This window comes from Gasterosteus aculeatus, chromosome 16 (assembly GCF_964276395.1).
Source record: "Gasterosteus aculeatus chromosome 16, fGasAcu3.hap1.1, whole genome shotgun sequence".
In the NCBI taxonomy this organism is placed as follows: domain Eukaryota; kingdom Metazoa; phylum Chordata; class Actinopteri; order Perciformes; family Gasterosteidae; genus Gasterosteus; species Gasterosteus aculeatus.
This window is the reverse complement of record NC_135704.1, coordinates 8369959-8390343: the sequence shown is the minus strand read 5'-3', so window position 1 is coordinate 8390343 and position 20385 is coordinate 8369959. Positions and strand designations below refer to the sequence as shown.

The 20385-nt window shown below is 43.1% G+C and overlaps 1 protein-coding gene across 1 annotated transcript in view; it reads right to left on the bottom strand.

The window, feature by feature from the left end:
- Nucleotides 1-5457: 5457 nt before the first annotated feature.
- Nucleotides 5458-20385, bottom strand: part of col4a1 (collagen, type IV, alpha 1) — a 32557-nt gene continuing 17629 nt past the window's right edge. The window contains exons 9-52 of the mRNA XM_040201012.2: nucleotides 20268-20342; nucleotides 20115-20177; nucleotides 19842-19877; nucleotides 19690-19728; nucleotides 19283-19360; nucleotides 19127-19162; nucleotides 18976-19035; nucleotides 18855-18890; nucleotides 18700-18744; nucleotides 18562-18594; nucleotides 17602-17662; nucleotides 17478-17513; nucleotides 17217-17363; nucleotides 16993-17076; nucleotides 16717-16800; nucleotides 16417-16487; nucleotides 16112-16303; nucleotides 15797-15965; nucleotides 15566-15658; nucleotides 15230-15334; nucleotides 14985-15082; nucleotides 14703-14853; nucleotides 14498-14611; nucleotides 14016-14183; nucleotides 13224-13313; nucleotides 12954-13106; nucleotides 12695-12793; nucleotides 12409-12498; nucleotides 12111-12250; nucleotides 11304-11430; nucleotides 11137-11217; nucleotides 10818-10916; nucleotides 10389-10439; nucleotides 10118-10303; nucleotides 9864-9997; nucleotides 9668-9740; nucleotides 9430-9501; nucleotides 9112-9240; nucleotides 8919-9017; nucleotides 8615-8827; nucleotides 8351-8528; nucleotides 8142-8256; nucleotides 7529-7701; nucleotides 5458-7039 (exon numbers count right to left, since the gene is read on the bottom strand). Coding sequence (XP_040056946.2) covers nucleotides 6958-7039; nucleotides 7529-7701; nucleotides 8142-8256; nucleotides 8351-8528; nucleotides 8615-8827; nucleotides 8919-9017; nucleotides 9112-9240; nucleotides 9430-9501; nucleotides 9668-9740; nucleotides 9864-9997; nucleotides 10118-10303; nucleotides 10389-10439; nucleotides 10818-10916; nucleotides 11137-11217; nucleotides 11304-11430; nucleotides 12111-12250; nucleotides 12409-12498; nucleotides 12695-12793; nucleotides 12954-13106; nucleotides 13224-13313; nucleotides 14016-14183; nucleotides 14498-14611; nucleotides 14703-14853; nucleotides 14985-15082; nucleotides 15230-15334; nucleotides 15566-15658; nucleotides 15797-15965; nucleotides 16112-16303; nucleotides 16417-16487; nucleotides 16717-16800; nucleotides 16993-17076; nucleotides 17217-17363; nucleotides 17478-17513; nucleotides 17602-17662; nucleotides 18562-18594; nucleotides 18700-18744; nucleotides 18855-18890; nucleotides 18976-19035; nucleotides 19127-19162; nucleotides 19283-19360; nucleotides 19690-19728; nucleotides 19842-19877; nucleotides 20115-20177; nucleotides 20268-20342 — 4458 coding nt within the window. The 3' untranslated portion in view covers nucleotides 5458-6957. The remainder of the gene's footprint in view (nucleotides 7040-7528; nucleotides 7702-8141; nucleotides 8257-8350; nucleotides 8529-8614; nucleotides 8828-8918; nucleotides 9018-9111; nucleotides 9241-9429; nucleotides 9502-9667; nucleotides 9741-9863; nucleotides 9998-10117; nucleotides 10304-10388; nucleotides 10440-10817; nucleotides 10917-11136; nucleotides 11218-11303; nucleotides 11431-12110; nucleotides 12251-12408; nucleotides 12499-12694; nucleotides 12794-12953; nucleotides 13107-13223; nucleotides 13314-14015; nucleotides 14184-14497; nucleotides 14612-14702; nucleotides 14854-14984; nucleotides 15083-15229; nucleotides 15335-15565; nucleotides 15659-15796; nucleotides 15966-16111; nucleotides 16304-16416; nucleotides 16488-16716; nucleotides 16801-16992; nucleotides 17077-17216; nucleotides 17364-17477; nucleotides 17514-17601; nucleotides 17663-18561; nucleotides 18595-18699; nucleotides 18745-18854; nucleotides 18891-18975; nucleotides 19036-19126; nucleotides 19163-19282; nucleotides 19361-19689; nucleotides 19729-19841; nucleotides 19878-20114; nucleotides 20178-20267; nucleotides 20343-20385) is intronic.

Genomic DNA, 20385 nt, shown 5'->3' with positions numbered 1-20385 from the left:
AAACCGGCACACCATGTTGTTGCCACTATGTTGCTTTGCATAACAGCTCGGTCAGCTGATGGAGGAGCAGAAGAGTCACCGATGGAGACTGTAAACATGGAAGTTTCCAGAGGGGAGTGAAAGGCCAGAAGGGTCCCATACCGCCCTGTGGGGGGTTGTGTTGGGGGTCACAATAACAAGTCTTGATAGCTTTCCCCTTGCTGACCGCGTGGATGGAAAACAGCCGTGGCGCACAAATATAAACGTCTGTGAACACATGCATACACAAGCAGGAGGCGGCGGAGAAGGGCAAAGTCCTGAGAGCTGTGTGACATCCTTCTCCACGCGCGTGTGATTGTGTAGTTGATCTGGAGACGTTGAAGGACAGCCACACTCCGTGATACTGTTGAGCCAGCAGGTGTTGCCACGCTGTGAGCACATTTCTGATGTGTTCAGACCAATGCTGAAAAACAACTAGCTCCCATGAGCCCCCCCCCCCCCACCTCCAACAACTGTGTCACAACATTTGTGTGTGTGAGCTTGTGTGAGCTTGTGCGTGTGTTTTTGTTGATGCAGGTGTTGCTGTGGCCTTCACAGAGGCTAATGGAAGGTCCCATTAACACCACAACAGCCCTAATAGTACTGTAAATACTCGGCCTGCTGGTGTGATTGTGGCTCTGTTCAATAATTCAGCAGCTGCTAAGAAAATCAACAATGCTTTTTTCTAAAAGAGCAAACAACATTGTAGGTAATGTCATGAGATAAGCGGGGACACAACTCACAGCGTGCATACTGGATTATGCGCAGCTCTATTTAGGCTGTGTACAATGCATGAAAGGGGAATGTTTATATGTGACCCATTCCAACCATCCGCTTGGTTGTTGAGCACTCGGTGTGAGCAGATGTAGCTGGTTGGTTGGCATCCACGGCGCTTTCTTCTGCTGTCATTTATTCTTTTTTTTTTTGGTGGGGGCAAATTTGTTAATGACGCTTGTTATAAGTGATGACTTCACTCAGTCGGCGAGAGATTCCTGCGTCCAGCTTGTAAAATTAACGGTGGTAATTTAGCATGAAGCACGGTAAAAGGTTATTTACTAAGTATGATGTGCTGTTATAGATTTGTCTGCTGTGCAAATTAGAACCTAAGTTACGATATGGCCTTTTAAACAAAGCCAATGTACACTGTGCAGTGAGGCGAGAGCTCTTCCAGCCCTTTACACGATGAAGTGACATTAAGACAGATGGCGGTGTCACGCACAATCAATTGTGCGTTTCTTCTCAACATATAGCTTAATAATCATTAGTTAGTAATTTACATTACGGTGAGAAAAGACGATAAAGGCTGCAGAACGTGCGGTTCATGGTGATGAATACTGGTCGGTCACGGATGAGATGTTTCAGCCTCCATGTAGTTGCTTGCACTACAAAACAGATCATCTTCAACTAATCATGTCCATCTTTTATTGACATATCTCGGGGCGGTTACAAGAAGGAAAGGTTGTGTTGTACGCTGAACATGTCATTTTAACCAAGAGTCTTCACACTTTTCGCTACAAACGTTCACACTACACCCACAACCCTCTTCTACAATGGTACCTCATCACTATTCCTCAGGGGTGCGAAGACCGGACCAAGTACAAAGTGTACCGTGTTTCTTTTTTTTTTTTCCCTTCCGTGCTTTAACACTGCAAACGTGAACGGCGTGTACAACCAAGGAACAGTGACGCTTCCACACTCGTGGGCCGCTCTCGCTGTCTGAAAGGCTCTCGTCGGGGAACAGATGCTCTATGCAGATAAAATCATTTATGGAAGACCAGATAGTCACATTCCTGCACTGCTTCTTCCACACGTGAAGCAAGTGTTTGATTCCTGCACGTGTGATCCTGACAGGCAAGATTTTTAGAGGCACGTCGTAATGGCTCAGGATGTAATCTCACACAGTTTTGGCAGTTTTGCCTCCATTTGATATTTTATGATTCTCTTCCACACATCCTCTTTCTCTCTCTCTCTCTCTCTTGGTTTCCAGTTGAAGACATGGACGGTGCATGAATGCCAACCATCTGATGGCACTTACTGTCCAGAAGGTTCGGGCAGGCTGTAACTGTGCAATCTCAACACAATAGTTGTTTCAAACGCTTCTTCCTGCTGCAGCTGTAAGGACACAAATCATGCTCATTCACAGGTTATTTGGGGGTTTCAACAAGAACAAGAACTAGTTTTTTATTAGTTCATAGCGTGTTTGAATAAACCTAGATTCACTCTGTCTGATGCTTGGAATAGCGTTGCTTGGCAACAGCTTGGTCCATATCTACTTCCTGTCAGAAGATCACTTTGAAAACACTTTTTCTTTAGTATTCAATACAACAAGGTAACATTTGGAGTAACGTGCTTGTTTTCTTTATTGCCAAGAGTTGGAGGAGAAAAATCAACTCGAGTGGAATGTCGAATTGTTTTTATGATTTTTATAATGTGTGAAAATTGTTTGTTGTGAGCTTTCCATTGACATTGTTTCTTTTTTCTTTCTGAGTTCTGAGTGTCTTTTAGTTGGATTGTCTTCCCTGTCGAGTTGCTATAAAACAAGGCGCGGCGATGAAAGAATTTGCCTGGTACTGCCGTTCATTTCCGTACTGATTTGCCTATAAATCTACCGGAAGTTACGGAGGGAAGTATGAAGAGTCGTTTATTAGAGTAAGAGAAAAGACAGTTGTGCTGGAATGCCTCCCACAAATTCACTCCCACTGTTCCTCTTCTCCCCACGCACTCTCTGCCACTGTGACGTCCACTCTTCCTTTTCACTCCTCCGCTCGGCTGTGGAGGCGTTCTGGTCTCCTCTCATTCATTCACTACCACACTATTTCCATATTTCTGAGTGGGTACTGTGCATTGGGTGGAAATGCGGAGGAAGAGGAGGCGGAGGAGGAGGGAGCACCATGTTTGGCATCAGACATCCGATCACGCTGAGATCGTGATCAGACGTGAGAGCCAAACTGTACAGATGGAATTATGTCATCTTTGTACATGGGAAATGATCCAGTCCTATTTACCACAAATGTATTCATTACATTTTTTTTTTAAAAAGCACTATAAAGCATTACTAAACAGTTGCACCCTTTATGTCCATATGATGCTGCTACCACTACACATTGTGAGGGGGTCGGTAAACTAGGAGATGTTTTTATTTGATAGTTTAGGACGTGTATATCGAATGCTAAAACTGTTAGCAACTGCTTTTAACGTGAATTAATTCCACAATATCAAGCTTTGTTGTTTTTATCTCCGAGCTGGCAGACTAACGAATAAGTTACCCAACATCACTGCACTGCAGTCATCATTCAAGGCCACATACTCAAAAAGAATGTCTTCAGTCTAAAGAAGTTCTATTAATAACTACTCACTGTGACGGGCTTGTATCCACTGACTACCGCTGTGTATTTTTAAAACAATGTTTTGTCATTTGGGACTAATCAATTGACCAATCAATTTGCGATGTTGAAGACAACATGATTGTTAGGGACAAGAAAAACAACTACTGCCTGTAGCTCAATTCCACAGAGCGGAAATCAAGGTGTCACAAACCTCCACAAGCTGTTGTTTATGTATATTTTTACATTTTAAGCAACATAAATCATGATGAAGTAATACGCAATGCAATAGAAGAATTTCTGTCAATCAGATTCAGAGATTTAAGGATTCAGCCAATCCAGCTGCTTCCATCACCAATTATGCAAAAAAGAAACCTAAAAAATTCAATCATGAAACCGAAGTCTAAAGACTTCAAATGGGCAACTGTCCATGTACCAACCGTGATTGGTTGAGACTATTCTACCCATTAATGAGCTCTACCGTTGGCAGGTGAGGTACCACACTGACTCCAGTCGCATTAACATCAGAATACTAAGTGACTTTTGTTCACAATTTCACCTTCCTTTCAGCATGTTGTGTGTGTCGTGAGGGTGAGAAAGAGACATCGTTCTCTGCCATTAGTTTCTCTCCAATGCTGCAGCTCGCTGTAGCCACTGAAATCAACCTCACATTCTGCTTGGTGTGAAAAAGACACAAAGTAGTAACACACAATCCTTGTGTAACAAAGACAAAGCTGTTTCACTAAAGCCCTCAGTGTGCTCACCTCCGTAGCTCTTATCCCAGACCGATGCAAGCACTGGTTCCTCCGTTCCACTTTGAGGGTGTTTGACCCGTGTGAATTCTGTTCATTTTTGCATTGCGCATTGCTGTGCTGGGAGTTAATCCGTATTCGGGTTTGTGGAGGTTCTGGCCCCTCAGGTTGATCCACTGAGGAAAAAGGTCAGGGTCACACTGACCTCCTGGCACACTCCTACACTGTACCGCGAACACATTCTAAAAAACATGACACATTAGGTTACAGGAATCGAGTCCGGGTCTCATTCGCAGTATGACGTGTTTTAATGAACTTCTAGAAATGTACGGAAGCTTAAACGTATTGCCTTAAAATCTAACCAGCATAATCCCTAATTATCTTAACTTGAGTTCATAAGTCAAGTCTCAATTTAGCACTGTTAGCAAACAACCAATAGGATTAAAATATTTAAAGGTTAATGTTTTGATCTCTAAAGCCCCTTTGAATAAAGCTCAGCGTTGATCGTCACATAGCACTCACGTTGTGCACGTATGTGTGTATCCAGAAATCTATTCTGTTATACCGATACTACAGTCTTTACAGTTATGATTGCCATGATGCATCATCATATGTAAAACTAACCAAATCCCTGTACTTCCTGTAAATACAGATGAAAAATAAAACCCAAACTCATGCTGTCTGTTGTGCTTCACGTTACCCTTAACATGAACCGTGGAGCCGGTGTGTCCTTTACCCTACATGTCGTAGATCTCGGTCGTTAGGCCATTGCTCTCAGTTCTATTTGTTATTTGACATTTTGGCCTTTTGGGTGTTGTCTGGTTATCCAGTATAAGTCCCACTTCAGTGATCTTGTAATGGCCGGTCTGAGGTCAAGGCCTTGTCGGACATGTTTATTAAGAAAGCAAGGGGTCAAGGACTGTCTGTCTGGTGAAAAAAAGAAGGAAACAAGGGATAGGAATCCGGTAATAGATGAAAGACGAGAGTGGAGATGAAAGGAAAGGTTATCTGGTTCTCTGCAGAGCGCATCGATCTGTTTAAATTGTCATGGGGCAAACGAGTTTGTTGGCCACAGTCCTGGCAGAAGTGCTGAGGTATCGGCTGCACCGGCCTGTAGAAGTGTTGGAGCAGAGCCTGCACTTAAATTAGGCTTTAGGAATTTGAGGTTTAGGTTTGCCCGTGGCAGTAAATCCCCCCATAAAAAGGAGAGAGAGCCTGTGAACCACTTGAACGGATCAGCAACTCACCCACAACGTGTGCTGGTGCTGCCCTCTCGTGGCCGGTGCAGAGTACTGTATCCTTACCACACATTTAAAAACATTTGAAACCAACAAGCCGAAATGAAAAATATCACCTCTCATTAATTAAGAAGAAAATTCTACAAATCATTTTATTGCAGGGAGTACACAGTATAGAATCTGGAAAATATAAGGTGTTTACGAATGACTTTTTGTTCCGTGTGTGAGATTATTCGCCAGAATAATCAGGTCTGTTAACACTACTGATACTGTATGTACTCGTGGAGCATTTCATCACAACCAAGCAATGCAAACAAATACAGGTTACGGTCAGTGCTGAAGCTTAAACACAAGAAATAGCTTGCTTGCTAAAGTAGCTCTGAATGGGACGTCTGGTGTCCAAAGGGCCTTCCGCCTGCTGACCGAGACTCACAATCTCCAAATACTGTATATTAACGGATTAATAAAACCCAATCGTATGTTGAGACCTTTTAAAGCATGTCAACCTGCACACATACTTATAAATACAATCCTCCTCGTCCGTCTGGGTTTGACTAATCATCAATCATCCCTCACTCTTTAGAGTTAAATCAACCAAGATAACAAAAGTAATTCAAAAAAGAGCAAGGTAGGTGTTATGTGTAAGTATATATACACGTGCATTTCTTTGGGATCAGACACACAAGCAATTTAACACAACGTTCCGACCGAGCAAAGGTACAGGATTTCTTTTTTTTGGTTCTTTTGGTGCGTCTGTTATGTCAAGGACGGGGTTGTGCAACAATATACATGCAGACAACGCAAAACACGTTTCACCTGCAAGCAGCTCAAATCCATTAATACATGTACATTCACACAATCCCACACACACACACACACACACACAGCACCGATGCTCGTTCAATGCTGTTTTGTTTGTTAGTAAGGCGCTGATGGTCAGACGTTGATACACTGTTTTTGGATCAATGGAATCTCAGGTACACTTAAGTCCAACATATTCTCATAAATCTTATAAATAAAAATGGACTTAATAACACACAAAGTATTTCAATAATAACCTGAGGAGAGTATGTTGGACTATGTTAGAGAGGAATGCATTATATTTACAACACAGTGATAAGTATGTATGTGTGTCGGCAACATTGCGGTGATTTAACGAATGGCAAGCGTGCGTAACCAGTGGTAGGTCCCATCCTGTTCATTAGTATGTATAAACAAGCTAAAATATAGAATAAAATGAGGCTATATCTTTGAATGCTGGGACATTGGAAGGAGAAAGAAGAAAAAAAGAACGGCCGATAAGTAAGATTGTATAGCACCTAACTCAACACAATATGAACACCAGTTTACCAGTTTAGGGGGCGTGTCCTCAGTGCAGTGGCAAACTGGGTGCGATTCTTTACAGACTTGTTGTGATCATGTCGTGTTCTGTATGCAGCAAAAGTCACTCGGTTTCTGTTTGTAGTGTTTAGTCTCCGGCTGTTTTGCAAAGCACATCTCTGTCCCTCCGCTCTCACACACGCAGGGAAATAGCACCATCGTTTGAAGACAGCAAGCCAGGTCGGGGTCGTCAGCGCACACTTTTCTGCTCGCATGTTAGGAAGGAGGACTCTGGAGTTTGGGGGTTTATGTCCTCTTCATACACACAGTACAACGGCTTACGTTTGATCGGAGGTTGCCGGCTTTGAGCGTCGAAGGGACAGGTTTCCTGGAAAGAGGTGCAAAGAAAAAACATTCAAAGTCCGAATCATATATTATCATTATTACCAAGCTCATAATATATAATATATAAGTGTTTCAACAGCAGCTCTGCTGTAAAGATGACACAAAAACATCCCGAAACAAGGAAGACATACGTCTCCTCTCAATCAATCAATTTCATTTCATGCAGAAATTATTGTTTGAAAGAATTTGTACCAACATAACACTGCTGACAACGATGTTAACTGGGTCATGATTTCTGGAGAGCGACATCGCTGTTGAATTTTACAAATACATCTTCTGGTGGTTTGAACAGCAACAGGTGAGAAAGAGGAAGCGGACCTATTTGAGGGAGGGCCTACATTTTAACGGCTGATATCTATACTACTTCAATACTACCAAAACCGTAATATTGATAAATAGCACTACTACCCCACTACTCTTTAATGTAGTGGGGGGATTCAAGAAATACAATGTCTGACTTTTTCTGTCTCACCTAAACATCTCACTGTCTTCAATGGTGGCAAGCCAGAAGCTGTAGGAGTTGGCGTAGTAGTTGCAGGTCCCACGGCCGTGACACTCGATGAATGGAGCACTGCGGAATTCCTCCAGGCAGGATCCAGGGGAGGCCAGAGCCTGACCGGAGCCCTCAGCACCAGCACTGGTGTGCTATACACACACACACACACACACACAGTGAGAAATGCTCATAAGTCAAATTCAGCATATCGCAAAGAGAGTTTTTGATCAATGTCTGAAAGTTGTCCCTAAAAAGAGTTACTCAAAGGAGATTTTCTTCCACCGACTCAGTAATGACAGATGCACTGTGTATGTGTGAATTAATATGATCGTACTGCCATTGCTAGAGAGGGTGGGATAAATGGGAGAGTTGTGCAGATCGGGGTGGGTGTGTCCTAAGGTAAGACACGCTATCTGTACTTGACATTACAGCATGCGGTAATTAGTTCATTCAACTCTGAGTTATATTAGCTGTCTGCTCTTCCTCTTGACGTTGTCACGGAAAATAATCCTTTTTTTTAATCACCGTCTATCAACTCAATGCTGGAGAGAAACAAATGCCTTCTTGAACCTGATCCGGTTTGTCTCACCATGACAAAGGAGTAGCCAATCCAGAGAGCATCCCAGCCGCGAGGGCATTCTGGGAGCCTGATGGTCTGACTGTGAATGGCCATCACCATGGCTGGAGCTTCACACACTGCACACCTGTCCACACACACACACACGTAGGCGAGGAGCGGGTCAAATGAGCATCATGAATACCTAAAACAGAACAGTGCACACAGAAATGCGCAGGTACCTGCTGATGAAGGGTTTGATGCCTTCACCAGTGATGGGTGCCATGCTCATGGGCATGGGCTCAGGGGAGGTGAGCCAGTAGGAGTAGTCGTTACGAGATGCAAAGTTGCACACGTTGTTGATGTTACAGAACAGGAAGGGCATGGGGCTGAACTTCCTTAGACAGCTGCCCGCGGTACCTAAAACACAGAGAAGGGAGACATGGAACTAAAGCCGCAAATGCTTTTTCCCCCATTTTGTCTTTTTATGCTTTATTACTTCTCACCCAAGTCCTGTCCGTGGGAGCGTTCGTTGCCTTGAACGTAGAGCAACGAGTAGCCATCATACAGGAGCGAGGTTCCCTGCGGACAGACGGGAACGTCCAGCGCTTGGCTGTGGCGGGTCACCAGGAATCCGTGATCCATGGACGAGGGGCCGGGGTGACCCACTTGACCCGGGACACCGTCAGGTCCTGTGGGGCCGGGGTGTCCTCTGGGTCCTAAAAATGAATGAGTGGTTGAGGAGTAACGACAAGAACAACATAGACGTTCTTATCTTTCTGTAACCTTTCGTCCATGTACGCCGCTCACCCTGTGGCCCTGGCAGGCCCGGCTCTCCTTTGGATCCAGACTGACCGTGGTATCCAGGGACGCCATCGTCCCCTTTAGGGCCCGAAATGCCTGTCATACCTTGAAGAAAATAACACTAATGCTGAAGCAATGAAAAAATTGGATGCGGGAGTGAGTTGAAGAGCATTTTGCACAATGTTAGGGAAAATGTCACCTTGCTGTCCTTTCTGCCCAGGAAGCCCAGATGGCCCCTGGGGACCTGGTAAGCCTTCTTTCCCTGGGAACCCGATATCTCCTTTGATGTAAATGGTGTGGCCGGGGGGACCGGGAGGTCCATCGTTGCCTAAAATATACGTATGACTCTTTAGACAACATTTTCCACATGTTTTTAGCAGTTGATAGGTCGTGTTCTAAGTTTACCATGCGAATGTGTGAGTATTGACTGTATTTTATTTTGAAATAATTATATTAAGTAAGATGTTGTGTTGAATAATAAAACAACAAAATGGGAGGGTTTCCCATCCATGTTTACCCGTTTCTCCTGAGAATCCTCTGTCTCCAACTTCTCCTTTGAATCCAATGTCACCAAAATTACCTCTTGTACCTAGAGTTACAAAAATAGAGTGTTTTAATGGTCAATAATGGAAACGAAAACATTTCCTTCTGGCCATATTTCTGTAAAAACACATGCTTTTGGGAAAATCCGCAAACACGCCGATACACACACACAAACATACGCGGGCATTGACCAGACTCTATTATGTAATTACCTGGGAAGCCAGGGACACCCTGCAGTCCCCTTTCTCCCTTCTGTCCATCGATACCTGGAAGGCCAGGTTGTCCCTGTAATACACACACAGACACACACAAAACCAAATAGCATTAAAGCAGCACTGGCCTGCATATGAACTAGCATATAACGTATAGTATAAATACTGAGTGATGGAAAACAGCCTAGTGACGTACAGAATGTCCAGTAACTCCAGGGTCACCCTTATGTCCCGACTCTCCCTGGAAACCAGCGGGGCCCTGGTCTCCCTTGTCTCCCTTTTGGCCGTCTCTACCTGGCACACCCGAGGGTCCTGGTCCTCCTGAGGACCCTGTTTGATAAAGAGAAGAATAACACATACTTTAGACATAATGTATTTGTATTTTTGCCTTGTGGCTCTATATTTTTTTAGCATCAGGTCCTCATTCATAACTTCATGTATATGGCGTACCTGATTCTCCGGCTTCTCCGGCCTCTCCCTTCTCTCCCTTAGGGCCCTCCAGAGAGATACCTGTCAACCCCCTCTCTCCTGTCTCACCCTGGGGTCCAATTAGGCCTGAAAGTCCCTTGTCACCTTTGATACCAGGGACACCAGGATGACCTGGAGTTCCAGGGAAGCCAGGACTACCTTTGTCACCTGGAGAGGGAGAGGGAAATGCTGCCAGATGAAACTCGGTTTGTGACTTTGGGATTGTATAAATGCAGGTGGGAAGGGCGCTCACCTTTGCCACCAAGCACACCGGGTTGTCCAGGGAAACCTCGTCCAGCTAAACCTGGGGGACACAGAGAAAGTACATTACAGGCATTCCATGTCATTTTTGGATGATAGGTCTGAAGATATTGTGGCCGCTGTGAAAAATACCTCCACCTGCCAAGTGGCAACCATCATTACTTTTCACTTTATTTGGCTCTGCTAAGCCCTGATTTTATCTTATGGGCTGTTTGACTACTCAAACAAGACTTTGTCTTCCAGTAAAATGTGTGAATGGTGGTTAGGAGAGTATGGGTGAAGGTTAATTAACGGGTCCCGAGCAAGTTTTACTTTAGTAGAATATCCTAGGTTAAGAGGTTTATGGTTCAATGTGGCGTGACAGCTTATCAACAAACAAACATTTGCCATGTAGTCTCCTCCTAACTCCTCTGACACTAACCTGGGTCTCCTTTCTCCCCTGAGGACCCAGGGATACCATCCACTCCAGGATTTCCCTTCTCTCCGGAAACACCGGGCGGTCCCTGCAAGCCTCCTTCACCTGCAGGAGAACAATTTGATATTTTGTTACTATTTACCAGGATGGCAAAGGCCTCATTGGGGTTTTAACAGAGAAAAACGCGTTGAACAAAAACTGATCTTCCCAGATCACGTCTGTCTTTGTGGAATAAATTGTGTATCAAAACCTAGGAAAGAATGAATAAAATAATTGATATGTGGCCATGTGTTTGACCGGCCGAGTAAAGGATTGTTTTACTTACCAGGCCGACCGTCACGGCCAGTTTCTCCCGCAGACCCTGGCAGTCCTGGGGTTCCCTTCTCACCTGGTCTGCCTGACTGACCTGTACGACACACATACAGCTCAATGAGCACTCACACGAAATAACATGTATCCAGGCACATGTTAACGTGTAACATGAGATCTGACCTGTATAACCAATGAGTCCTTTTTCTCCTTTGGATCCTTGCAGGCCTGGCTGGCCGGGCATTCCCTCGTGACCCTTCAGCCCCCTCTCTCCCGGTGATCCTGGGAAGCCTGGCTGGCCCGCTGGACCCTGCGAGAGAAGGGGGATGACAGTACAGTAAACACTGGTAGGTGCTGAAGACTGTTCAGAGGAACCAGATGAATGTGGAAACAAAGTTTATGAGATATTAAAACTGGCAAAAATGTTCCTGTTTCCCAGTCTGTTAGTGTACAATTTACATGATTTATTAAAATTATTATTATTATTAAAATTCTATATTTTAAATGCGAACCTCTCGTGAATATTTGGGTTTTGCCAGATGTTTTTTTTAAATATTTTCTACTGATTATTTAACTTATTAAATATTCTGTATGAGCCAGGCTCTTCTTTTTTTTACAGAGAAAATAAGTGTCACGGTGTGGTTCACTTCCTGATATATTTTGTAGTTTTCTGCCACTCGTGTCCCCGGGTAACTTCACTTCCTGCCTTGTCCCATCATCCCCTGTGATCGTCTAATAGTTTCCACCTGTGTCCAATCACCTGCACCTCCCTAGTGTATTTAAGCCATGTGTGTCTGTTGTCACTTGTCGCGTCATTGTCTTTTGCCATGCATGTCCTTGTGTTTTCGTTGTGGATGTTTGTAGTTTCCTGCCTGCTGGTTTTCCCCTGGTTCCTGTGTATTTTTGCCCCTTGGCTTTTTGCTTTCTGCGTTTGAGTCCTGCCTCCTCCACCTATCCCTGACAATAAGAATGATGTGGCAAATGGATTACCTTTTCTCCTGGATGTCCTGGGAGCCCAATACCTGGATCACCAGGTACTCCCTTGTCACCTTTCTGTCCGTCCGTGCCTCTGAATCCAGGATGTCCCGATGTACCAATATCTCCTTTACTACCCTTTGGACCAATCACACCTGCACTCACACACACAGACGCACAATACATGCAATTAAATGGCAAATGTAGGTTCCCCGACTTGACGTTTCCTCAATACAAAATGTTACACGTCTCTCTTTCTTTGTAACACTTTTCATGAATCATTTGTTGTGTGTTGTGTTATGTTTGATCTTACCTGGTATTCCCATCTCTCCGACACTGCCTTTCTGACCAGTTGGTCCCATCCTGCCAGGTTCCCCGGGAAAACCAAGGTCTCCTTTCTCACCTGGATTAATATGTACGTTATTTCCCCTCCATTTTCATCGTGTAATTAAGCCAGTGCAGATAATTCACTGAAAACGGTTATATTAAAGTAATAGGAAAGCACAGGAAGGATTACCACATGGAATCTATTTGATTTAGATATCCTATGAAGAAATTTAACTCATTTTAGGTTGCAGTTCAGGTGGTCATGTCTTCACCTGGTTGTCCAGGTGATCCAGGCTCCCCATCTTTGCCTGCCCCTCCAGGATCACCAGGAAGTCCACGATGGCCCTTCGATCCAGTAGACCCAGATAAACCTGATGAGGAAAATGGAATTAAGTATAATTCCAATTACTGAAAATAACAATACCACAAAATAAAAACCGCTATTTCTTTAACTACGGGTCAATAAATAGAATCCCCAATGACCATGTTTCAAGTAAATCAACCATTTACTCTTATTGATTTATTATGTACCTTTGTCTCCAATGTCTCCCTTTTCCCCCTTCAGGTGCTCCATGTCAACGCCGCTCATGTTCCCAGGAGGCCCCTGAATACCTTGGTCTCCCCTTATTCCTCTAGCTCCAGGCTCTCCAATATCCCCTCTAGGTCCAGTAATACCGGGATTACCTACAAGAGACGGTGGGAAATACAAATTGTTAATGCTGCAAATAAATGTAAAAAAAAACTACTGAAACTGGGCTGAAGAAAGAACTATAGTTAGTTTTCATCGTTGGTTTTCCTCACCTCTGAATCCAGGAGATCCAGGTGTACCATGTAGTCCAGGCAATCCTTGCTGTCCCGGTGTCCCCATGACACCCATTTCACCTTTCACACCTGGTAAACAAACACACACACACATAATGAAATGAAATGGGTTTAAATGGGTTACCTCTCATTCATTGTATGTGTTGGATAACTGAATTCAGTTTTCCAACACATACATCCCATGCATCCTTCCTCCACCACTGGACAGAAATTGTTAAAATTCTTTGTGTCCCCATGCTCCTCACTTCAAATGGAACAATAGGACAAGTACTCAACATCATACATTACTGCCAGTGTCAAGAGTGATTTGCCTATGCAAGGGCAGATGAAGACAGAAAGTAAATTCTGCAGCACCTCGACTGCAACAAGGATGAAGATGTTTTAAAACATTCTTTCCTTATTTAAATAAATCAGGACAAAGTATTCAATGTTATCGAACAAAGTCATGTCATTCTGAGTTTCTGTTTTTAACATAAATACTGTACTCATGGCGTCTTCCATTTTGTCAATAAACTAATCTCAAGCACTTTCTGCAATGATATTTCACAAAACCTCAAGGGCATAATTGGTACTTTTGGGTGGATGGGTTTAAATGTGAAACATGTACAGGAATTGTTGGGTTTCATTGACAATATCCTACACGGAACACGATATGCATTAAATTACTTCATCATTTGTAAAAGCATGATAAAAAAAATTACAAACTCATTATTTGATTGCAACTACAAAGTACATACACAAAAAAAACACACACACATCAGTCGGTCTCACCTTGGTTTCCAGTGAGTCCGTCACTTCCAGGGAAGCCTGGTGGCCCTGTTAGTCCTTTAGAACCTGGGTTTCCTGGGAACCCCGGGGTTCCCTTCTCTCCCTGAGGCCCTGGCATGTCGAGGCCAGGAGGGCCTGGGTAACCCTTTTCTCCCTTAACACCGTCCCTACCTGTTCAACATGCACAAATACAAATAGAGTTGCAGTGACTTTCATAACAATCAACAGATTAGGTAAATGGAGAGTTTGCTTCTCAATATGACATTGTTACCACAACAGGAGTAACAGGAGTTACCAATAACATTACCTTGCCTGTGATTATTTGAATTGTCAATCCAAGTGTCTATGCATTGAAGTAAATGAATGGAATCAAGCCATCACTGATATTATTCTACATTATTATTACCGTATTGTACAATAATTACTTTACCTTCAGGGACATGTCTAGATGTGTTTTGTAAAACACATTTGGACCTTTTGCTCACCGTAAGGTCCTGGCTCTCCAGGGGGTCCTTGTGGTCCAGGAGCCCCAGGGGAACCTTTACCTGGATCACCTGGTGGGCCAACAAGTCCAGGAGATCCTGGGGGTCCGTTGTCACCTTATTTGAAAGACCAAAGAGAAGCAAAGTTGTACAAGGCACATATTATGGGTCTTTTAACTATGTGACTAAGCAAGCAGTCCAACAGTACCTTTGATTCCTTGAGATCCTGGCACTCCTGTTTTGCCTTCTGTTCCAGGAACACCGGGTAGTCCAATAGGACCCTTCTCTCCAGGGAAGCCAATAATTCCTTGGGGACCCTGATCACCTTTTAGGCCTGGAAGACCCTGTCCTGGGTCACCCTGCAGAGTTTAAGCATAAAAACGGATTTGCTACTACACTTTTGTTATAATGATAATGTACATACAAGTAAATATTAGTATTATTCTTGTAGTTTTATCTGAATTCCATTCAGATGCAAAGAAATACACACTTTTTGCCCAGGGGTACCAGGTTGTCCGGTCAAGCCATCCTGTCCTCGTCTTCCAGGCTCTCCAGGTAATCCTGGAGCTCCTGGAATTCCACTGATTCCTACATACATGGATTAAACATTTGCCTCGTTTATGTACATACAATGTATGCACCATATCCAATTGATAGGCCGGATGTGCAAGTATCCAATGCATTTATTTGATTCACCAACATAGAGGGGGAATAGGTCAAGATGGAGTATCTTACCTTTTGGGCCAGTTTGGCCTGGAAATCCAATTCCAGCGGATCCGGGTTCACCTTTCTGTCCAGGGAAACCTGGCTGGCCTAAGTCTCCAGGCAGGCCTGTGTCACCTGCAACCAACAACACGTTACAAGGTAAACAGGACCAGAACTCTAAAAATCAGGACCATTTAATTTATTTTTTTTGTTATGACATGCTGATACTATGCCTCCCCGCTATTGTTATTTTGTTGAGTAAACCAAAGTTGAAGTTCACTCATTAACCCTCAAGATACTAATTTTAAATAATCTGCTCTGCTGTGGAGCCCTTAACGAAAAGATGGTGACTATGCTGTTGCTTACCTTGAAGTCCAGGTACTCCGGTTTCTCCACGTGGTCCAGGTACTCCCTGAGGTCCAGGAGTGCTCACACCTTTACCTGGCTCACCTTTTGTACCTAATGCACACAAGGTATATGTTATCACTGGCTTCATGTTCAGTCTGTGTTTGCTGAGCTACAGATCTGTCAGTGACTATATAGGGGATTTCTTTCCCAGTATCTGTTGGTTTCTTACTGTATACATTGCATTCCTACCAGCTGGTCCAGGAGTTCCAGGAAGGCCTGGTCTTCCCTGACTGCCTTTCTCTCCACTCTCTCCTGGTCGACCAAATCCTGGAAGGCCAGGTGGACCCCTCTCTCCGGGAGGGCCACTAAAACCAGGGTTCCCATCTGGTCCACGCTCACCCTTGATGCCTTCTTTGGCCTGAAAGGAATCAAAGTAGGTGTTTTCCAATCAACTGTGGTTTGGGCTGACAATAAACCCTTAAACTAACTTATAGAGTGGTGGAGCTCATGCTCTCGGATTTTGGGATAGTTTGTTCCCCTCAAACAAACCACAAACGCACTCACTGGTTCTCCTTTGAAGCCGGGTATCCCTGGAAGGCCATCTCTCCCTGGCGGTCCATCCAGTCCTGACTGACCTGGTGTACCAGAAAGACCAGGCATACCTTTTTCCCCCTTCAGACCAGGAGCTGAGAAAACATCTCCTGGATCACCAACAGCACCAGGTGACCCAATCAACCCAGGAACACCTGGAGAGCCCTGCACACAAGTACAACATATGTATTGTTTTTTTTCCTCAATTAAATGAGGAATACATTGTTAGATGATTCATCTTAAACTGTCCAAATGATTTCACACATTATTTTACTCACAGGAATTCCAGGTTGTCCAAAAGAGCCGGACACACCCTTTTCTCCCTTGCCGCCTACTTGCCCAGGAGGTCCTGCCAGGTGAAAATGGACAATATTACATACTTCACACTCTATATTCATCTAGCTGGTGTCAATGCAATGGTGGAACAAGATATTATCCCTATTGTGTTTGCGCCACTGAAAAGCTTTGGTCAGAATTACGCAGAAAGAGAAAGAGATCCTGTCATATTTAGGTCTTAGCCCCAATGGTTGTGTGTAAAGACACCACTATTTTATTTGAATATAATTAACTTTGCTCACCTTGATCTCCTTTTGGTCCTTGGGGCCCAGGTAATCCAGGTGGGCCAAATGCTTCACACTCAACACAGGTATCTCCTCTATCACCTAAAAGGAGGCACGAGCGATCACTCAAAAGAATATGAAGCACTTAAATTTTGTCCAGCTGAAGTTAGTTTATAATGCCCGCACACATGTATTATTACATTCACACAAATGTATTATTACTCATTAAAATAAAAAAGGACCATTTCCATAATTTAATTTGATGAATTATATTCAAATTGTAGAGGTTCTTACCTTTCTGTCCCAATTCCCCTTGTAACCCTGGGGATCCAGGTGGGCCAGGAGCTCCTTTCTCGATGTTACATTCATTAGGCTCAACTGTGTGTCCATGTCAAATAAAAACAATAAAAAATACATCCGTCACACACACGTTTTAGAAACATTTGTAGATATACAATTTATCAACGCGTCCCTTGATTTCAATTGTTGAAATTCAATTATTCAAGTTTAACACATACTCTGTAGTCCAGGAGGTCCAGGCGATCCAGTGGTCCCTGGTTGTCCTGGAGGTCCAACAAGAGACTCTCCTTCTAAACCGCTGTCTCCTTTCTCACCAGTGTTTCCCTTCTGACCGCCCTCCCCTCGAGGCCCTTCGAAGTTGCGGCCTGAAGTTCAAGTCAAGGAGGCCAGTTAGTGTGTTTCGTTCAGGTTAGCATGGGCCTGAAATGCTCCATTAATGCAGTGGCCTTATTTAATATTGGAATGTTGTGTAATTTTACCTGGTGGCCCTGCTTCTCCCTGAGGACCAGGAAAGCCTTTGGATTATGAGAAAAAATATCATATCATGGGACCTGCGCATTTGTGCATATGACTATTTAGTGGCACAGTGTGGCCTCACTTTACCTTTTTCTCCTTGTAACCCTGGATAACCACGAGGACCGGCAGGACCAGGAGAACCATCACCCTTAAATTATATAATTACAGAGATTGAGCATGCATGAACTTGATTTCGTTTGTTTCCTTTTTTTTAGTTTTTTTTTTATACCTAAATCCAAATGAGTTGGCTCATGAAGTTCTTACCCGCCAGCTTCCCGAATTCAATCTTCGTAGGATTAAGTCCTTCTACGTTTTGCTACTGGAGGCGATTTTGCCAATATGTCTAATTTAAAGGGTCACTTCAGCTAATTAGAATCGCATTTCCATGTTTTAAGTTTTTTTTTTTTAACGGATTAACACAATTTTGTGCTGTGCTGCATCCGTAAAACGCTCCAAACAGGGATTTACAGCCAAACCCTGGAGTACACTTCTAAATCACTAAAGCAATGTTACAAATTAACAACAACAAATGAGAAACGTAATTCAATGGCGTACTTTTGTTAAATCCTCCCTGCTCGCTATTGAAGGCATTCTGTCACAATGCATATTCTTTATGCTCATCCAAAGATGTTTAAAATAAATAAAGAGTCCAGATTGCTCAATGTCTTATTAAAAATACGCCTCCCAACAGGTAAATATTACCAACTTCTCCACACTGCCAGGTATGTATATTTCAGAATCCTGTTTCATTATGTTAATTTGCTCCATAATTTTAGCTTGAAAAAATAATAAACTTGACAATAATACAGAATTTAAAAACTATACTATGCACGATATATGTCATTTGGGTGTAACTGTAGGTTTTGTGCTGAAAGTAATTTGTGGGGAAGTGATGTAATTGGATGCAATTTCACTACCCAACAGTAAAATTAACATGTAATTATATCCGTCTGTAGGTTTTCAGAAAACATTCTTGTGTTTGTAGTTGATTTGAAAGAGAGTGAGAGGATACAAGAGAAATAAATAGGAACGATAGGAATTACTTACATGACCTGGAGGTCCCCTTTCTCCCTTTTCACCCTAAAACAAGACAGAGAGTTTAGTCTGTCTGACCATAACACCTCCAAGAGGCTTTAGATTTAAGGTTTGAGTATGTGCAGAGTAAATGAAAGGTGCATTAGTTACCTGAGAACCAGGGTATCCAATTGATCCAGAGAAGCCTTTGTCTCCCTGTATGAAAGTATTACGTACTTTAGCAGTCACTTATTTCAAAAGATTAGAGCAAAAACCATTTTGGAAGTAGAATATAGCAAGTGAATGTGACAGCAAATGATTGTTACCTTTGGCCCTGCGTCTCCATCCTTGCCAGGTTTACCCTGAAAATACAGAAACACTCACTTGTATTAGTTTTGCTTTCTTTGTTTAATGTACCATCCTATAGAGACAAATTGTATCACTTACTCTTCCTCCACTAGGACCGATTTCCCCTTTGGGACCAACTAGATCGGACTTGCAGGTGCCCTGCAAAGGAAATCAGGTGTAGTATAGCAAACAGTGTGCAACGTAATCTACTGTAAGTCATAAACCTCAACATTTGAGGGGAAATACTAACTTTGTCTCCTTTATCCCCTGGAGGTCCTTTCTCACCCTTTATGAATAAAAAAACAAAACAGATTCAGGAAATAACAAATAATCCAAAACATCGTACACATATAAATACATTTAGCATTTGTGATTCATTAATAGCCCAAAATAGCGGTCCAGGTACCTGCACTGTGATTATTCCTCCAGTTCCTTCAAGCGTGGGACCAGGAGGGCCGGGCGGGCCCCGGAAGCCTCGTTCCCCCTGTGTGAAGACCACAATGATCACAACAACTTCCCCAAGCAAATGCACGGTCAAAAGAACAATGTGTTAACAATTTGTCACTTTTGTAATCAAAAAAGCAGTCATCTAGTGCAAAGTAATTTCCTTTTTTTAATGAGAAACTGACTAATTATATGTAAGATAAGATAATACCATCAAAACTTTATTTCATTTGCTCAGCTGCAAACACACGATATGAAAAAATCTATTAACCCATTCTTACCATTTCATCATTTACCTGTTAAGTGCTACTGCTTCCTATAGTTGTAACATTTTTGCAAACAACGTATATATAAAACTAAAATTCTCACCTTATCTCCTTTCTCACTCTCAAAGGACAGCTTGTCGGCCTGCAAGGAGGAAAACCGAAAAAAATGCTCTCACATCTTAGCTGTATGATAAAGTCAGAAAATTGTCAGTTTTGGCTTACAATAGGAAAACCATCATAGATGACAAGTCTTACCATTTCTCCGGGGGGGCCTGGGAAACCAGGATCACCCTGTCAAATGGTTATTCCGTTAAACAAACTGATGATATCGGTACTGTGTTTCACAGATCAACAAGTCTTCCAACAGATTCAAACATCTACGCAGATTATGATGCTTTGCTTTCCAGCACAGATGGTGGTTTATTCAATGGTTATTGTGTGTCTCTGTATAACAAATATTCCATATCTCATAAGGTCTATTACTGACTTAAAGATGACAAACTGTCCATCCGTGTAGGAGTGACTCACTTTGGGTCCTTGATAGCCTCGAGGTCCTGGAGGTCCAGTGGGTCCATAAGCTCCACTTGATCCCTATGAGAGAATTACATGTTTGGGAAGAATTTTCATGAAAATTCAGAATACTATCAGTCTTAGATTGTCTCTTTTTCACACACAACGCACAGGTAATCCAGGTGTGCCAGGGAATCCTCTGTCTCCTTTCATGGGAACAAACCCGATCACACCTCCAGGGTCGCCCTGTAGGACACAAAACAAGAAAAAGGGTTCGGTAAAACAATGT